The sequence below is a fragment of the Schistocerca cancellata genome, chromosome 1, assembly GCF_023864275.1.
Source record: "Schistocerca cancellata isolate TAMUIC-IGC-003103 chromosome 1, iqSchCanc2.1, whole genome shotgun sequence".
NCBI classification, from domain to species: domain Eukaryota; kingdom Metazoa; phylum Arthropoda; class Insecta; order Orthoptera; family Acrididae; genus Schistocerca; species Schistocerca cancellata.
Window position 1 is genome coordinate 1,064,749,234 of NC_064626.1, and position 20,925 is coordinate 1,064,770,158.

Sequence of the window (20,925 nt, forward strand, 5' to 3'; positions counted from 1 at the left end):
GGAGGTGGCTTACAAAACACTCGTTCGACCTATACTTGAGTATTGCTCATCAGTGTGGGATCCCTACCAGATCGGGTTGACGGAGGAGATAGAGAAGATCCAAAGAAGAGCGGCGCGTTTCGTCACAGGGTTATTTGGTAACCGTGATAGCGTTACGGAGATGTTTAACAAACTCAAGTGGCAGACTCTGCAAGAGAGGCGCTCTGCATCGCGGTGTAGCTTGCTCGTCAGGTTTCGAGAGGGTGCGTTTCTGGATGAGGTATCGAATATATTGCTTCCCCCTACTTATACCTCCCGAGGAGATCACGAATGTAAAATTAGAGAGATTAGAGCGCGCACGGAGGCTTTCAGACAGTCGTTCTTCCCGCGAACCATACGCGACTGGAACAGGAAAGGGAGGTAATGACAGTGGCACGTAAAGTGCCCTCCGCCACACACCGTTGGGTGGCTTGCGGAGTATAAATGTAGATGTAGATGCAGATGTAGATGAAAGAGTTGTGATATGAGCCTCACCCAGCTGCACGTCTTCGGTGAGCTGCCGCGCGAGCAGCGGCACGCTGGGGTAGAGCCGCAGCGCCTCCTTGATGCAGCACTCCAGGTACCTCATGGACACCAGGTCCCGCATCGTCGGCCGTCGGTCTGAGCCCGCGAAGATTTCCTCCAGCTCCGCCACCACTTTCTCCTGTAACGAAAGTCAGCATGCAGCAGGCTTGCACTTCTGCCACAGCTAAAATGAAACAATCTACTTAAAACTGGGAGAGAGCCCAACATTACAACCAAGTGAGGACTGAGGGAACTAACCACAGTAGAACGCAATGTTCAGTGTGGGTCGCGACATGCAGCTATTGGTGCCTGTAACTTAACTTGAGAGATCGCTTTGTGGGACACTACTAGAACGCATAAATTCGTGCAATAAACTGAATTTCAGTGTGCTCGTGTTGTGCGGTACACTCGCCTAGTACATTGGACACTGAGTAGCGGCTGTATTCAGTATGCACAAAATAACTTGGCCCGTAGCTGCATAGGAGTTGCATGGGGGAGGGGTCAACGGTAGTGGTGGGAGCTTCGTTACGAACGACCTCTGCACAGTAGGAGAGGTGCATTTCGACGGCTCAAGCCTGTGCACAAACTTACGTCTCGTGTAACGTGTAAGCTACAGGCAGCAAGTCTGCAAACGACCGTATTATCAGGATATGCTAGCTTGATCAATAATCTGACAAATTCAGAGTCAACAGTTTCTCACTAGAGTACCGTAAAAGAAGTAGTCGAACAGATAAACGATCAAGCAAAGCAAAACAACGCTGATTACGAGCTGTCAAAAGAATGCGTAAAACAAAAAAAAAGAGTAAAAAATGTAGTGCAGTCGAGAATGTCGCTTGCTATGATACTGACAATGTAAAATCAAGACATTGTGTCACGTGGAAATTAACTGTCAGTCCCAGATAATCTGTACGGTAAAATCACATAAAATAACGATTTCTTCTCCTTCTTCTGCATTTTTTCGAATTAGTGAAGCCTTGGGAAGTACCTGTTGCTATGTTTTTTTCCTCTCCTTTGTCATTCTCTTGCGACTGGAATAACTAGTCGATTCTGAAACCCTCTGTAGCACAGTTTATTTTGCGGGAAATCTATCGGTTGTACTTAGCCAAGAAAGGAGCACAGTTATGTCGTCTTTGTTCCATACAGCATCAGCATACAGATTCATGCTCGAAGCTCCGCACTAGACTGATAGACACTGCCAACTCACGGCGACCGAAGTTCTAACTAGACCAATGCTGCTTCGAGAGCGCAATTGGGAACGTCAGGAAGTGTCTGCTTGTGGCTGCGCTACGGGCGAGAGCGCTGTTCGCTAGTCACCTTCAAAGATCCTAACAGCCGACCACCGAAGACACAGCTAGAAGGACGAACTGCACGATGTTGTGTTTATTAGTGAGAGTAGACTACGCCATGGCGTCATTGATGCATGTTTGCAACGTCGATCGGAAGGGCGGAATGTATCAGGCAGCGGCGGACTGGACAAATACTCGGCATCACGGTATGGGGAATCTTATCCCACAGTAGTCGTACAACTCTGGTGTTCGTTGAAGATATGCAACACAATGCTTGATGCATACAAAAATATTATTCTCCACACTGGGGTCGGAAGCTCCAGTTGCTGTTTTTCAATATTTACGAATTCCGTGTGTTTTGTATTTGTGGGCAGGACGGAAGTGTGAGAGTGAGAGAGTCGTAATTTCAGCTCAGCAGTCACAATAAAATACACTGAAGAAACAAAGAAACTGCTAAAGCTGCCTAATATCGTGTTGGGCCCCCGAGAGCACGCAGAAGTGCCGCAACATGACGTGGCATGGAGTCGACTAATGTCTGAAGTAGTGCTGGAGGGAACTGATACCATGAGTCATGCAGGGCTGTCCATAAATCCGTAAGAGTACTAGAGATTGGAGATCTCTTCTGAACAGCATATTGCAATGGATCCCAGATATGCTCAATAATGTTCATGTCTGGGAAGTCTGGTGGCCAGCGGAAGTATATGAACTCAGAAGATGTTCCTGGAGCCAATCTGTAGCAATAGACGTGTGTGGTGTCTCATTGTCCTGCTGGAATTGCCCAAGTCCGTCGGGATGCAAAATGGACATGAATGGATGCAGGTGATCATACAGGATGCTTACGTACGTCTCACCTGTAGGAGTAATACCTAGACGTATCAGGGGTCCCATATCACTCCAGCTGCACGCGTCCCACACAATGAGTCCCAACCAGTTTGAACAGTCCCCTGCAGACATGCAGGGTCCATGGATTCTTGAGGCTGTCTCCATACACCCATCGCTCGATACAATTTGAAACGAGACTCGTCCGAGCAGGCAACATGTTTCCAGTTATCAACAGTCCAATGTATGTGTTGACGGGCGCAGGCGAGGCGTAAAGATTTGTGTCGTACAGTCATCAAGCGTACACAATTGGACCTTCGGCTCCGAAAGCCCATATCGATGTTGACGGCCAGACACTTGTTGTCTTATATAGGCAATGCCGACCGCAGCGCTGTATTCTGCCTGTTTGCGTATCTCTGTATTTGAATACGCTTGCCTATATCTGTTTCTTTGGCGCTTCAGTATAAATATAAGTTACTTTTTGAAGGATTGACCTAGAAAACCAACGACAAGTTTTGAGTAATATCTTACAGAAATAAAGAAGACTGCACGTTGGTGTCGAAGTATCTTTGTGTAAAGAATAAAAAAGGTGAAGCCGTTTTGCGGAAGGTGGAACCTTAAAAACAGAACCCATCCTGCTGGTTTTCCAACGACGTTAAGGATTTCGGGATGGTAACAGTTCACGTACTTCTCGCGTACCTATCGCGCTCTACTTTGATTTTCTTCGACTCCCCTGGTTACCATGGTCACCAGACCTGCCTCATTTGACAATGTGTGGACACGATAGGACCAGTCAAACATGATCAATTGCAACGACAATCGGAGTTATCGTGTAGCCTCCCAAGACGCCACCGAACAGCTATATGATGTACGATTCATTGAATCGTAGATGAGATACTAAAATTATGTCCGAGACTATCTCGAGACACGGGGACTTCAAACAATGAGTTACACGTTATTACGACTGACCATTGAGTGCACAGGTACAACATGACACTGATTTTCAGTATTGCCACCAAGTCTCTGCAGACAACGGTTGGAAAATTCTACCAATCATTCAGTTCCTCGATGACAGATATCCGCTCCCTTGTCACGGAGCCATTCGAGTACCGCTATGAGAACTCGCAGTGGCAAAAATCTCCTTCCTGCCAGATGAACTTTCAGCTTGCCGACTGCCTGGACACTGTCGTCTGTGGTAGACGCTAATGGCCTTCCTTCACGTTTAGCATCACACGCATGTGCGACTTTACGGGAATTGGCACCAGTTCACTAGGACCGGACGCGTAGTTGCATTTTGCCCATATAATGCCAGAATTTCAAGGTGAATCTGTCTGTTTGTCCACAAGAATGGTACTGTCCCGCCTACTTCAACTTTGGAATACGTTTCCAGTTGCAGTGCCACTTAAATCACTCACTGAGAGCCTCCTGGTATCCATAATGATTCAGAACTGTGTCGGTGAGAAACTCGGAACATGTACTGTCTTCTGACTCTTGTTTCGCAATGGTCTTAGCGTGGGACGACATGTGTAACTTACTTTCTGAAGTTCCTGCGCATATGACCTTTCGATTATGATAAAACACAATGTACAACCTGTATAATATGTAATTAAAACCACTCATACGGAAAGACTCTTTCAGGGCTGTACAAGTGCGCAAAAGACCAACGCTCGGCGCTTGTTGATTATCCAGTCACCAGCCCGTGATATGCGCATGAGAGAGACAGAGAGACGGTAAGACTGAGATAAATTCCTTTCTGAAGAAATGTTTGGTTGCAAAAACTTACCTGTACATCAGGGTGGCTTCCAATGAGATATAGCGACCAACATATAGCGGCAGATGTTGTGTCATGGCCCTGTAACGAAAATAAAGACACCAGAATTTTAGCAGTTTTCCATTAGAACAAAGCAACCGTTGCGTCATAGAGTAACTAATTTTTATAATATGCTAATAGATGGGGTTTTTAATGTATCATCATACATGTATGTAAGAATATCATGGAAATGACAGTTGTGTAACTACTACATTTAGCTAATGCTTTGTAATATCAGCCACTTTCATGGGTATCTCAACTCCACTATTCAACATACACTCCTGGAAATTGAAATAAGAACACCGTGAATCATTGTCCCAGGAAGGGGAAACTTTATTGACACATTCCTAGGGTCAGATACATCACATGATCACACTGACAGAACCACAGGCACATAGACACAGGCAACAGCGCATGCACAATGTCGGCACTAGTACAGTGTATATCCACCTTTCGCAGCAATGCAGGCTGCTATTCTCCCATGGAGACGATCGTAGAGATGCTGGATGTAGTCCTGTGGAACGGCTTGCCATGCCATTTCCACCTGGCGCCTCAGTTGGACCAGCGTTCGTGCTGGACGTGCAGACCGCGTGAGACGACGCTTCATCCAGTCCCAAACATGCTCAATGGGGGACAGATCCGGAGATCTTGCTGGCCAGGGTAGTTGACTTACACCTACTAGAGCACGTTGGGTGGCACGGGATACATGCGGACGTGCATTGTCCTGTTGGAACAGCAAGTTCCCTTGCCGGTCTAGGAATGGTAGAACGATGGGTTCGATGACGGTTTGGATGTACCGTGCACTATTCAGTGTCCCCTCGACGATCACCAGTGGTGTACGGCCAGTGTAGGAGATCGCTCCCCACACCATGATGCCAGGTGTTGGCCCTGTGTGCCTCGGTCGTATGCAGTCCTGATTGTGGTGCTCACCTGCACGGCGCCAAACACGCATACGACCATCATTGGCACCAAGGCAGAAGCGACTCTCATCGCTGAAGACGACACGTCTCCATTCGTCCCTCCATTCACGCCTGTCGCGACACCACTGGAGGCGGGCTGCACGATGTTGGGGCGTGAGCGGAAGACGGCCTAACGGTGTGCGGGACCGCAGCCCAGCTTCATGGAGACGGTTGCGAATGGTCCTCGCCGATACCCCAGGAGCAACAGTGTCCCTAATTTGCTGGGAAGTGGCGGTGCGGTCCCCTACGGCACTGCGTAGGATCCTACGGTCTTGGCGTGCATCCGTGCGTCGCTGCGGTCCGGTCCCAGGTCGACAGGCACGTGCACCTTCCGCCGACCACTGGCGACAACATCGATATACTGTGGAGACCTCACGCCCCACGTGTTGAGCAATTCGGCGGTACGTCCACCCGGCCTCCCGCATGCCCACTATACGCCCTCGCTCAAAGTCCGTCAACTGCACATACGGTTCACGTCCACGCTGTCGCGGCATGCTACCAGTGTTAAAGACTGCGATGGAGCTCCGTATGCCACGGCAAACTGGCTGACACTGACGACGGCGGTGCACAAATGCTGCGCAGCTAGCGCCATTCGACGGCCAACACCGCGGTTCCTGGTGTGTCCGCTGTGCCGTGCGTGTGATCATTGCTTGTACAGCCCTCTCGCAGTGTCCGTAGCAAGTATGGTGGGTCTGACACACCGGTGTCAATGTGTTCTTTTTTCCATTTCCAGGAGTGTTTTCTTGTTGGTCGTAACCGTAAACGAGTCTCTTCCACTTTTACCCTGCGGGTAATGTTGAAATGATAAACTGAACAACGTCGCTGCTGAAATGGGACAACTTGTGAAATGCTTGCAGTTTCACAAATGGCAATCGCATTGACTCGAAATGACTGTTAAATAAAAATAAAAAAACACTGCTGTTGTTTGCTTTAAAATCACAATTTTTCAAGTTGTATGAACAAATTTTTGCTTGCTATTAGAGCTTAAATCATCAGTGAAATTTTAGAAATGCTACGGACAATATACAAATCGTACAGAACAGTCTGCATGAGACTCTTAGTTCTGTGTTCGGTTGATAATACCTCGCTTATCACACCCTGATGTGACAGTTACTTCTAGTTCCATTATTAAATTTCATCCCATGTTTTTGGTTGTCATAACAAAACACTGAGAATACATTCAAAATGATTCTTTTCTTGGCGTAAGGAGAAAAAATGGAAGAAGTAGTATTACTTCGAACATGAAGGTATCGACTTCTTCCCTGATGTCCTCGTTGGTGAGCACCGTGCCGTCCTTGGAGTACTCTATCAGCAAGTCCAAGAACGCCAACCGCTTTTTCATACCTGTAGACAATAAATAAGAAGTCAATTATATTTTTGAATTCTCAACAACATTCTTAGGTCACGTTTGTGCTTGGAAATTTTAATAACTGAAACCTATTAATACAATGAATAATAATAATGCAAAACGTGCAAGCGTATTTACACCTTGGCTGTCTATTCTTTTATTTCGCAGCGACTAGTTACATTCAGCCTTATGATCATTATGAAGTGCGACGGGTATGTGTGTCATATGTGTATCAAAAGCAGGTCATCTCACACAGATAGGTAATTGACTTCAGTAGAACAGACGAAATAGAATAAAAATAAGAAAATAAATAATAATCTTGTATTGAACTGAAAGAACCAGTGGAGAGACAGTAGCATGTTGCATGCATTTTTATGATACCAGTATCACTTTGAAAACGGAAGTCATGATTTATACACTGACTGAAGCTGTACAAGAGTTGTGATCATGATGGAGGTGGAGGCTGATACAGAAAGTTAGGATATTTGGAATAACAGTGACAATGCTTTGGAACATGTTGTATGCCAAGGTATTATGACAGTACTCGAGACGTAAAAATCTCCTTTGTAAGAATCAACAGGAGTTCCGAAAACAACGATCATGTGAACCCCAGCTCGCTTCATTCGTACACGAAATCCGGAAAGCAGTATATAGCGGGGTCCAGGTTTATGCTGTGTTCCTTGGTATCCGAAAGACGTTCATACGGTTCCGCATTGCCGCCTAATGAACGAACTACGAGCGTACCGAATAACGGATCAGCGGTGTGACTGGACTGAAGAGTTTCTGGGAAACGGAGCACAGTATGGCATTCGCAACGAAGAGAAATCTGCGGACATAAAAGTAACTCTGGATGTCTCCCAAGGAAATGTTATTGTACCATTACTTGACACAAAATAAAGGGTTCGTAAAACAATTTCGCCAAAAGTGTAGGGCAGAAAGACAGCATCAAACGAAGGAGTTTGAGTATACGAACTAGGGGTCGAAACTGCATGATTTCGGCGCCACAACAACGTAATGGAAATATGACATATGGATGTCTTTACTCAAAATGAAATGTAATTCATAGAAAATGTACGAGGGTAATCCCAAAAGTAAGGTCTCCTATTTTTTTTATAAGTACAGAACTCTGTTCGTGTGGCAGTTGGTCACACTGTTATGAAGAGCGCTTCACGCGCTGTGTGTTGAGTACGCCGCGCTGAGGCGCTCGGTCTTGGCTTGGCAGCCGTTGAGAATGGAGCTCCCGTTGGATGTTACCTCCCAAGTGCGAACTGCGCGCAGTTATTCGGTTTTTGAACGCAAAGGGCACTGCGCCGATTGAAATCCATCGTCAATTGGCGTAAGTGTATGGTGAGTCGTGCATGGATGTCAGAAATGTTCGTAAGTGGTGTAGAGAGTTTGCAGCTGGTCGGACCGAAATTCACGACGAACGAAGGAGCGGGAGACCGTCAATTTCTGAGGAGACAGTGTTGAAGTTTGAGCAAAGCATGCGTGAAGATTGGCGGATCACCCTGGATGATCTCTGCACGTTGGTTCCTGAGGTTTCCCGAAGCACCGCTCACAGAATTTTAGCGGAAACATTGAACTACCGGAAGGTGTGCTCAAGATGGGTGCCACGCATGCTGACTGAGGACCGGGTGCAGCAACGAGTTGATGCTTCCCGCGCATTTCTTCATCGCCTTGCAGCTGAACAGGACAACTTTCTGGACTCAAGTGTCACGGGTGACGAAACCTGGGCATACCACCTTACACCTGAGACGAAGCAACAATCACGCCAGTGGCGGCATCCTTCTTCGCCAAAGTGCGGAAATTCAAAGAAACACAGTCTGCTGGTAAAGTCATGACAACCGTTTTTTGGGATGGGAAAGGGGTATTGTTGGTCGACTTTATGCTCACTGGGACCACAATTAACGCTGACAGGTACTGCGAGACTTTGAAAAAACTCGAATGGGCAATTCAGAACCGGAGAAGAGGAATGTTGAGCAAGGGCGTACAAGTTCTCCATGACAACGCTCGCCCACACATCGCTCGGCACACCGTTGCTCTCCTGTAACAGTTTCAGTGGAACATAATCACCCATCCACCCTATAGTCCTGACTTGGCGCCTGTTCCCTAAGTTAAAAGAACATTTGGCCGGAAAGTGATTCAGCTCCGACGACGAGGTGAAAGAAGAGGTTCATAACCTTCTGAACAGCACGGCGGCGAGCTGGTATGACATGGGCATACAAAAACTGCCACGGTGTCTACAAATACGCATCGATAGAAATGGTGATTATGTCGAAAAATAGCTAAATGTCCAAGCTGTAAACTGATGTAAACCACTGTAGAAATAAACAAGTCTATGTATTTATAAAAAAAATAGGAGACCTTACTTTTGGGATAACCCTCGTATAAGTAAACGAAATGTTTGGACCACTCAGTTGTCACTGTGGGAACAATAGAAACTTGAAGCATCACTTACACGTGTATCGTACTTAGATGACGTACCGTACAGCACTTCTTTACAAAGGAAAGCAATCAAATATCCGTGTTTCATGTTTCAATATGTCCTGAAAAGATCAAAGTGAATGAAAAACTAGTATGCTGTTGTGCACAGACTTGTCACCATTTAATTCCTTAACTGCGCCGCAGCAAATGATCAAACCGACCACCGTTTTCACGTTGGCATAGCCCTCTGAATATTCGACTGTGACGCCTAGTTACGACTCTCAAGTTTCTTCGTTTGATGCAGTCTTTCTGCCCTAAACTTATGGTCAAATTGTTTTTCCGTTCCCTGGATATAAATGACATTTTTTCGGATGATGCTGTTGCTACAGAGAAGTCGCAACACTAGAAAACCGTTGCAAAGTGCAGGAGGACCTGCAGAGGGTCGTCGACTGTTGCAGGGATTGGCAGTTAATCCTCAACATAAACTAATGTAACGTTTTGCGCATATTGTTGTGGTCTTTAGTCCTGAGACAGGTTTGATGCAGCTCTCTATGCTACTCTATCCTGTGCAAGCTTCTTCATCTCCCAGTACCTACTGCAACCTACATCCTTATGAATCTGCTTAGTGTATTCATCTCTTGGTCTCCTTCTACGATTTTTACCATCCACGCTGCCCTCCAATACTAAATTGGTGATCCCTTGATGCCTCAGAATTTGCCCCATCAACCGATCCCTTCTCCTACTCAAGTTGTGCCACAAATTTCATTTCTCTCCAATTCTATTCAGTACCTCCTCATTAGTTATGTGATCTACCCATCTAATCTTCAGCATTCTTCTGTAGCACCACATTTCGTTGGCTTCTATTCTCTTCTTGTCTGAACTATTTATCGTCCACATTTCACTTCCATACATGGCTACACTCCATACAAATACTTTCAGAAACGACTTTCTGACACTTAAATCTATACTCGATGTTAACAAATTTCTCTTCTTCAGAAACGTTTTCCTTGCCATTGCCAGTCTACATTTTATATCCTCTCTACTTCGACCATCATCAGTTATTTTGCTCCCCAAATAGCAAAACTCATTTACTACTTTAAGCCTCTCATTTCCTAATCTAATTCCCGCAGCATCACCCGATTTAATTCGACTACATTCCATTATCCTCGTTTTTCTTTGTTGATGTTCAACTTATACCCCCCTTTCAAAACACTGTCCTTCCGTTCAAATGCTCTTCCAAGTCCTTTGCTGTCGCTGACAGAATTACAATGTCATCGGCGAACCTCAAAGTTTTTATTTCTTCTCCATGGATTTTAATTCCTACTCCGAATTTTTCTTTTGTTGCCTCTAATGCTTGGTCAATATACAGATTTAATAACATCGGGGATAGGCTGCAACCCTGTCTCACTCCCTTCCCAACCACTGCTTCCCTTTCAGGTCCCTCGACTCTTATAACTGCCATCTGGTTTATGCACAAATTGTAAATAGCCTTTCACTCCCTGTATTTTACCCCTGCCACCTTCAGAATTTGAAAGAGACTATTGCAGTGAACATTGTCAAAAGCTTTCTCTAATTCTACAAATATTAGAAACGTAGGGTTGTCTTTTGTTAATCTATTTTCTAAGATAAGTCGTAGGGTCAGTATTGCCTCAAGTGTTACAACATTTCTACGGAATCCAAACTGATCTTCCCCGAGGTCGGCTTCTACCAATTTTTCCATTCGTCTGTAAAGAATTCGTGTTAGTATTTTGCAGCCGTGGCTTATTAAACTGGCAGTTCGCTAATTTTCACATCTGTCAACACCTGCTTTCTTTGGGATTGGAATTATTATATTCTTCTTGAAGTGTGAGCGTATTTCATACATCTTGCTCACTAGGTGGTAGAGTCTTGCTTGGCCTGGCTCTCCCAAGGCTGTCAGTAGTTCTAATGGAATGTTGTCTAGTCCCGGGGCCTTGTTTCGACTTAGATCTTTCAGCGCTCTGTCAAACTCTCCAAGCAGAATCATATCTCCTATTTCATCTTCATCTGCGTTTTCTTCCATTTCCCTGACCTCGGGGAAGATCAGTTTCGATTCCGTAGAAATGTTGGAACATGTGAAGCAATACTGACCCTACGACTTATCTTAGAAAATAGATTAACGAAAGGCAAACCTACGTTTCTAGCATTTGTAGACTTAGAGAAACATTGTTGACTGGAATAGTCTCTTTCAAATTCTGAAGGTGGCAGGGGTAAAATACAGGGAGTGAAAGGCTATTTACAATTTGTACATAAACCAGATGGCAGTTATAAAAAGTCGAGGGACATGAAAGGGAAGCAGTGGTTGGGAAGGGAGTGAGACAGCGTTGTAGCCTCTCCCCGATGTTATTCAATCTGTATGTTGAGCAAGCAGTAAAGAAAACAAAAGAAAAATTCAGAGTTGGAATTAAAATCCAAGGAGAAGAAATAAAAACTTTGAGGTTCGCCGATGACATTGTTATTCTGTCAGAGACAGCAAAGGACTTGGAAGAGCAGTTGAACGGAATGGATGGTGTCTTGAATGGAGGATATAAGACGAACATCAACAAAAGCAAAACGAGGATAATGGAATGTAGTCGAATTATGCCGGGTGATGCTGAGGGAATTAGATTAGGAAATGAGACACTTAAAGTAGTAAAGGAGTTTTGCTATTTGGGGAGCAAAATAACTGATGATGGTCGAAGTAGAGAGGATATAAAATGTAGACTGGCAATGGCAAAGAAAGCGTTTCTGAAGGAGAGAAATTTGTTAACATCGAGTATAGATTTAAGTGCCAGGAAGTCGTTTCTGAAAGTATTTGTATGGAGTGTAGACATGTATGGAAGTGAAACATGGACGATAATTAGTTTGGACAAGAAGAGAGTAGAAGCTTTCGAAATGTGGTGCTACAAAAGAATGCTGAAGATTAGATGGGTAGATCATATAACTTATGAGGAGGTATTGAATAGAATTGGAGAGAAAAGAAATTTGTGGCACAACTTGACTAGAAGAAGGGATAGGTTGGTAGGACATTTCTGAGGCATCAAGGGATCACCAATTTAGTATGGGAGGGCAGCGTGGAGGGTAAAAATCGTAGAGGGAGACCAAGGAATGAATACACGGCGCAGATTCAGAAGAATGTAGGTTGCAGTAGGGACTGGGAGATGAAGAAGGTTGCACAGGATAGAGTAGCATGGAGAGCTGCATCAAACCAGTCTGTGGACTGAACACCACAACAACAACAACAACATCCTTACATTTGTCCTCTAGCCATCCCTGCTTAGCCATTTTGCACTTCCTGTCGATCTCATTTTTAAGGCGTTTGTATTCCTTTTTGCCTGCTTCAATTACCGCATTTTTATATTTTCTCCTTCCATCAATTAAATTCAATATCTCATCTGTTACCCAAAGATTTCTACTAGCCCTAGTCTTTTTACCTACTTGACCCCCTGCTACCTTCACTATTTCATCTCTCAAAGCTACCCATTCTTCTTCTACTGTATTTCTTTCTCCCATTCTTGTCAACCGTTCCCTAATGCTCTGCCTGAAGCTCTCTACAACCTCTGGTTCCTTCAGTTTATCCAGGTCCCATCTCCTCAAATTGCGCATAAATAGGCAAAAAGATTCGTTATTGTATGACTACACTATTGGAGTACAATCATTGGAGGCAGCAAATGGCCATAAAATATGTAGGAGTACGCGTACGGAGTGATTTAATGTGGAACGAACACATAAAATTAACCGCAGGTGAGGCAGATGCCATACTTCATACTTGGAATAACCCTCGCCGTAGTCCATCCACAAAGGAGGTGGTTAGAAGCCACTCGTTCGACCAGGACTTGACTACTGCTCGTCATCCAGGAGTCCATACGAGATATGATTGATAGGAGAAACAAAGAAGATTCAAGGGAGTAGTTCATTTAGTAAGCATGTAAGCGTCACAGAACTGTTCGGTCGGTGGCAGCCGCTGCAAGAAGGGCATTCTGGATCACGGTGTGGTTTCCTGTTTAAGTTCCGAGAGCGTACTTTCCTTGAAGAGTCAACAAATATATCGCTTCCTCCTATGGATATCTCTCGAAAAGACCGTGAAGATAAAGTTAGAGAGATCCGAGCTCACACGGTGGCTCACCAACAATCGTTCTTCCTGCGAACCAATCTCGACTGGAACAGGAAACGGGGGCAGTGATACTGGTACGCAGAGTACCCTCCGACACCCCCTGTGATGTGGCTCGCGGAGTATAGATGTAGATACTGATGTGAAACAGTCCGTGAGACAAACAGAAAGCAGCACTGTCATTTTCAGTACTACATTTTATGTAGCAAGTTCCACTATTGTACGTGTCCTATAACGTAGAAAATAAAACGTAATACTTAACATAATTTCCTACAATGAAGCAGGCAAAAAGGAATACAAACGTCTCGAAAATGAGATCGACGGGAAGTGCAAAATTGCTAAGCAGGAATGGGTAGAGGACAAATGTAAGGATGTAGAGGCTTATCTCACTAGCGTAAGATAGATACTGCCTACAGGAAAATTAAAGAGACCTTTGGAGAAAAGAGAACCACTTGTATGAATATCAAGAGCTCAGATGGAAACCCAGTTCTAAGCAAAGAAGGGAAAGCAGAAAGGTGGAAGGAGTATATAGAGGGTATATACAAGGGCGGTGTACTTGAGGGAAATATTATGAAAATGGAAGAGGTCGCAGATGAAGATGAAACAGGAGATATGATAATGCGTGAAGGAATTTGACAGAGCACTGAAAGACCTAAGTCGAAACAATGCCTCGGGAGTAGACAACATTCCACTAGAATTACTGATAGCCTTGGGAGAAGCAGCCCAGACAAAACCCTACCATCTGGTGAGGAAGATGTATGAGACAGGCGAAATACCCCCAGACTTCAACAAGAATATAATAATTCTAATCCCAAAGAAGGCAAGTGTTCACAGGTGTGAAAATTACCGAACTATCAGTTTAATAAGTCATGGCAGCAAAATACTAACACGTATTCTTTACAGACGAATGGAAAATTTGGTAGAAGCCGACCTCGGGAAAGATCAGTTTGGTTTCCGTAGAAATACTGGAACACGTGAGGCAATGCTGACTCTACGACTTATCTTAGAAGAAAGATTAATGAAAGGCAAACCTACGTTTCTAACTTTTGTAGACTTAGAGAAAGCTTTTGACAATGTTGACTGGAATAGTCTCTTTCAAATTCTGAAGGTGGCAGGGGTAAAATACAGGGAGCGAAAGGCTATACCTGTAAAGTTTGGAAAGTAGGAGACGAGGTACTGGCAGAATTGAAGCTGTGAGGACGGGTCATGAGTCGTGATTGGGTAGCTTAGATGGTAGAGCACTTGCCCGCGAAAGGCAAAGGTCCCGAGTTCGTGTCTCGGTCTGGCATACAGTTTTAATCTGCCAGGAAGTTTGATATCATCGCACTGCAGAGTGAAAACCTCATTCTAGATAGCGTAGTGGTATATCCATCAGAGCGCCATATGTGTCCACCATTTAGCAGGGAATGCTCACAGATAGAAGGCTCGGTGTGGTGCAGACGTGTGAAGCAAGTAGGCAACCATGCCATGGGGACACACTTGTGCTTCCTACAGCCAGCTGAGTCATTTTGAAAGGGATCGAATTGTGGTCTTCCGAGTTGCGGGATGGTCCCCTGCCGCACAAGTTGCAAGTGCTGCCTCAGTTGTGCAACGATGCTAGTGTCAGTGGCCACGCGAACATGCTAGTAGACGAGTTTCTGGACGTCCACGCAGCACAGACGTCTGCCAGGATCGTCGTATTGTAAGGGCAACAGTGGCAGATCGTACAGCTACCACAGCACAGATAAGAGAGGTTGTGAGCCTATATGTCTCGAAAAACCAATCTGTTATTAGCAGTCGGACTACGGCATGCACACCTCTAGCCCATCTTCCACTCACGCCAGAACACCCACGTGCACGATTCAACTGATGCCGCCAAGGTTCCACTTGGAAGATAGAATGGCGAGCTGTGGTCTTCAGTGATGAAAACAGGTTTTGCCTGCACGCAGGTGAAGGTCTTTGCACTTACAGTATGGACCTAGTGAGGGCTGCCTCATAGTGTCCCTTCGTCCAAGACACACTGGCCCCTTTATGGTCTGTGGTGAGATAAGCTACAACTCTCCTTCACTTTTGGTGTTTCTGGAGGGGACAAGCAGAGCGTTGCCAGACCCGTTCTTTTACTGTTATTGCAACAGGAAGGTCATGCGTTGTTCAAACAGGATAATGCTCACCTTCACACTGCCCGTGAAACTCAACGTGCTCTGGTCTGCACAATCTCCAGACTTGCCCCAAGTCGAGCATATGTTGGATATGATGGGGCGATAAGTGACTCGTGCGACTCTCCAACCAACAACTATTACAGAGCAATGTGAACAGGTCGATCAGGCGTGGCATAACGTATCCCAGGACATCATCTGCACAATCGACTGGATGCCACCTGTAGAGGCTACACCATGCACGAATGTGGGTGTTTCAGCATAGGTCGATACCTGGTACCTCATAACCGCTTGTGCTCTTGATCTGTAGATTTATTCATTTCATTTACTCCATATGCACTGTTGTGACAATAAATCTCGAATGAATTGGAAACCTCCAAAACGGTGTACTATTTTTTTCAGTAATTTATGTTACACACTCATCATTACTTAGCAGTAACAAGCCTTCCTCGTGAGTCAGTCTATTAGTGAAAACTGTCTCAAAATCCCTACAGCAGTTCCTGATATTAACCTTAACATACAGACAGAAACCACAACGGGAGACTTCAATTTATAATATTTAAGGAAGATTTATGCAGATGGCAGATGAGCTTAAACTCGGTAATTTGAGATAAGGAACTAACGTTAAAGCCACTGTTGTAAGCGACTGAAACGTTGGTTTAGTAAGTGGCGGTCCACATATCCGGAACCGTTTCATTGAGGATGATAATAACAGTTGAAACCTAGAGTGGCACAACTTACAGCTTAAATCAATAACTTAAGCTGACAGCAACTACTCTACGTGATGAGCACCGGTCTCAATGTGTGCATTACAACATCATGCATTGGCAGAACTGAACTCTTGGTAACATCTCTCGTATCTTATCGTTTATCGGTATTGTTGTTGCTATCATATTTCAGCGCGTTGCCTGTACCACTACAAGGATAATTACGAAGTAATAAGTAAGTGGTACATTTGCATATTTACTAATATTCAGCCGGAGGACGAGCTAGGCGGGTTCCGAATACAGTACCACAAACTCGAAAATACACTCGCTTGTGTTCGGAAAATCTTTCAGTGAAAATAACTAGTTGCGCTTTACATATTATAAGTGTTGATCGTATTTGTGTGGTCGGGACTAATTGCTGTTTGTTCACTATAGTACAAGCCAGTTCAGTATATTTTTGCGACCTAGTACTGCAATAAAGTCTATAAGAACTGGTAGCGTGCTGTCAATAAACACGATTATACGCAAATAGCACAGTTTAGTAAGGTTAAGCCGGCCGCTGTGGCCGAGCGGTTCTAGGAGCTTCAGTCTGGAAACGCGCTGCTGCTACGGTCGCAGGTTCGAATCCTGCCTCGGGTATGGCTGTGTGTGATGTCCTTAGGTTAGTTAGTTTTAACTAGTTCTAAGTTCTAGGGGACTAATGACCTGAGACGTTGAGTCCCATAGTGCTCAGAGCCATTTTTTTGAAGTAATGCTACTGACAGACACCAGTATCTTAATAATAATCTAGGCACGCGTGTACATAAACACTGCGGCCAAACAACACTTGCCATTCGTTAGTAAATACAGGACACTTGCATTAAACTACATTCGCTCAATTCTTCACAATATTCAAACCACAGTACAGTCATGTATTAATCGAAATACCATCACTTCCCGTGTAACGCGAATTGGTTGGTCACGCGGGTCTTGACACAGAGTGACTGCCTCGTGTCCCTTCTGGCGACAATCACCAGCTCCGGCGGGCGCCCCACAAACCAAACCAAACCATCTCCGGCGGCAATGTCTCAAATCAAATTGTAAGCTCCGGTGCGTTACTTAAATGCTCAAACACTGTGTAAGTTGAGAGGACAGTACGCTCACAATCTTAAGTTCAAAATCATGTGGCGCAATTCTTTGAACACGTTTACTGTGTTTTACTTTCAAACAATACACCTCCATTTGACTGTGTGTTACTGTAATTTTCCTCTGTACAATCTGGATTTCGTCTTTTATCTCATTACCGACTACAATGCTAGACGTTCTTAGACTGTTAACATGTCATATTTGGTGAGCTCAACCCAATGCAGGTAAACAAGAGTAGCACATGCCTTTAAGATGTAACTGTTAAAGTGACGCCAAAGAATGTACTCTAGGGCTTCTTGAGTCTACATTCTTTGACATCACTTTCATAGTTACAGCTTTGCTATTCTTGTTTACCAGCTTTGGGCTGACCACCAGATATGACGTGTTAATAGTCTAAAAACTGTTAGAGTGTGCTTGGTAATGGCGTAAAGGACGAAATCCAGGGCGGCCGCTGTGGCCGAGCGGTCCTAGGCGCTTCAGTCCGGAACCGCGCTGCTGCTGCGGTCGCAGGTTCGAATCCTGCCTCGGGCATGGATGTGTGTGATGTCCTTAGGTTGGTTAGGTTTAAGTAGTTCTAAGTTCTAGGGGACTGATGACCTCAGATGTTAAGTCCCATAGTGCTCAGAACCATTTGAACCATTTGACGAAATCCAGGTTGTACAGAAGAAAAATACACTAATATACAGACGGCGGTGTGTTCTTTCAAAAACTACAGTATGACATGCTCAGCTTCATTGAAAACTTTTTCCGTTCATTGTTATCAGGTTTTAAGTGCTATTCCATCATCAAGAAGAAAGCTACTTTTCCCATCTGGTCCAAGAGACTTCTCCCCAAATTCTGCAGTGCGAACAGTACATTGTCTGTGACTTGAAAGACGCAGTTTCTTGCAAGTTTCTAGCCACGGCAATGATTTTCTCCCAACTAAGAAAACGGCAGTTACGAAACATTTTTCTGTACATTCCTTCGGTTTTCCGGGAACTATTTATTGCTGCACCTCATATTAAATGCATATCTGCTAGTGCCTCTAACACGTAGTGTTCCATTGTTGACCACTATTTACGAACTATAAACAGCAGTAAACTGCACCGTTGACATATTTCAGAAGATTGCGTATTGTTTCTAAGGTAATGTCCTCAACAGGGATACGACAAGTAATGATTTTTTAAGAAACAAAAGCCATTTGCGAATATGCGCTTCACACACATTGCTCATTCAACACATTGCACAGCCTGAAATATTCATTTCCGACCATTGGTTCCTTATCTCAGAGTACCGCATATTGCAGCTGCGAAATAGATAATTAAATACACTCCCTGACCAAAAGACCGAAGCACTCAGAATGTTAGAAGGACATGAACTAAAACTTCGTTGACAGAGAGCGTGTGCCATGTTATTGCAGTGATTACAAAATCGAGCCAAATTTACAAAGAACTTGGCATTTTGAGTCCTCTCATCAGTGCGACCTCTCTGGTATGGATGCATGCACCGATTCGGTTGGGAAGGGTATCAAAAAGTCGTATCCCCTGCTGAGATAAGCTGGCCCACAACTATTGTAACTGGTCCCTGCTGTTCTGGACGTAGTCACTGGGACGGAGTTTGTGTCCACGCTGGTCTCACATATGCTCTATCGGGGACAGGTCTGGAGATCTCGCTGGGCAAAAGAATGTCTCAGCACCATGCACACTATTCATAGAGACACGGTCCATGTCTGGACGAGTATTGTCCTTTTCAAAAATGACACGAAGATAATGTCGCATGAGAGGTAACACTTGAGGACGCAGGATGTCCATGGCGCATCGTTGTGCCATCAGCGTTCCCTCAACCACTATCAGGCGTGACTTGAAGTCATACCCGATCGGTCCTCGCACCATGACGCTACGAGTAACGCCGCTTTGCCTCTCCAAAACGCTGGAAGAACGGATACAACCATAAATGGTAGCATAAGTGCCCAAAGACGCTACTAGCTAGGGCATAACCACCCATGGCATGCTCACATACACTAACAAGTGACAAACGTTGGCAAGCCCCTGCATATCAGCAACGTTGACTGGATGTATCAGCTGCTATTAAAGCCGACCAACAGGATACAGAAGGGAAACCGACGAGCTCGCACACTGACGCAAAAACAAATCGCCAACATCACCCTGCACTGTGCATCTGATATATGACCTACCGGACACGAAACTATGATCAACCTAACTGTTACAGGTATGCTGACGCTGACCGAGAGATCAACACCGGCACCCAGCGGCAGCCGCCGAGTGACAGCACCGCACAACGTCAAAGGTATCGACATGCATGATACCCACCACTAACAAAGCCTACCCTTGCAAGACCTTCGCAGATAGCAAGACATCCGCTACTGCTTTTACTACCCGACCTAGCTACCGCAGAGGTTTTTTTTCGGGTGGCTCTCGCCTTGGCCCTTTTTTTCCTCTGCCCTTCAAACCGCTACCCTTAGTTCGACTTTCGACCCAATCTGTCTCCAGATGAGCGCGTATTAATGGTTAACCTTAACCAGCAGTACGCAAAACTCGCAGTACCCACATCCTGTGACACCTCACTTTAGTGAAAACCAACCCTTATGCAGAGATGGCAGTAGACCTTTTGAGTTGGCCTCATGCCGGTGTGGGCGCGGAGGGGCTCCATCTCTCTCTCTCTCTCTCTCTCTCTCTCTCTCTCTCTCTATATATATATATATATATATATATATATATATTACTGGCCATTAAAATTGCTACACTATGAAGATGACGTGTTACAGACGAGAAATTTAACCGACAGCAAGACGATGCTGTGCTATGCAAATGATGAGCTTTTCAGAGCAGTCACACAAGGTTGGCGCCGGTGGCAACACCTACAACGTGCTGACATGAGGAAAGTTTCCAACCCATTTCTCATCATACAGAAACAACAATTGACCAGCGTTGCCTGGTGAAACGTTGTTGTGATGCCTCGTGTAAGGAGGAGAAATGCGTACCATCACGTTTCCGACTTTATAAAGGTCGGATTGTAGCCTATCGCGATTGTGGTTTATCCTGTCGCAACATTGCTGCTCGCGTTGGTCGAGATCCAATGACTGTTAGCAGAATATGGAATCGGTGGGTTCAGGAGGGTAATACGGAACGCCGAGCTGGATCCCAATGGCCTCGTATCACTAGCAGTCGAGATGACAGGCATCTTATCCGCATGGCTGTAGCGGATCGTGCAGCCACGTCTCGATCCCTGAGTCAACAGATAGGGACGTTTGCAAGACAACAACCATCCGCACGAACAGTTCGACGGCGTTTGCAGCAGCATGGACTATCAGCTCGGAGACCATGGCTGCAGTTACCCTTGACGCTGCATCACAGACAGGAGCGCCTGCGATGGTGTACTCAACGATGAACCTGGGTGCACGAATGGCAAAACGTCATATTTTCGGATGAATCCAGGTTCAGTTTACATCATCATGATGGTCGCATCCGTGTTTGGTGACATCGCGGTGAACGCACATTGGAAGCGTGTATTCGTCATCGCCATACTGCCGTATCACCCGGCGTGATGGTATGGGGTGCCATTGGTTACAAGTCTCGGTCACCTCTTGTTCGCATTGACGGCACTTTGAACAGTAGACGTTACATTTCAGATGTGTTACGACCTGTGGCTCTACCCTTCATTC

General features: G+C 45.2%; 1 protein-coding gene across 1 annotated transcript in view; it reads right to left on the minus strand.

The window, feature by feature from the left end:
* Positions 1-20,925, minus strand: part of LOC126126961 (cytochrome P450 4c3) — a gene marked incomplete at its 5' end in the record, with an annotated part of 305,398 nt that overhangs the window by 112,514 nt on the left and 171,959 nt on the right. Inside the window, 5 exons of the mRNA XM_049915143.1 lie at positions 514-682; positions 4,432-4,500; positions 6,652-6,761; positions 9,792-9,798; positions 15,762-15,771. Coding sequence (XP_049771100.1) covers positions 514-682; positions 4,432-4,500; positions 6,652-6,761; positions 9,792-9,798; positions 15,762-15,771 — 365 coding nt within the window. The remainder of the gene's footprint in view (positions 1-513; positions 683-4,431; positions 4,501-6,651; positions 6,762-9,791; positions 9,799-15,761; positions 15,772-20,925) is intronic.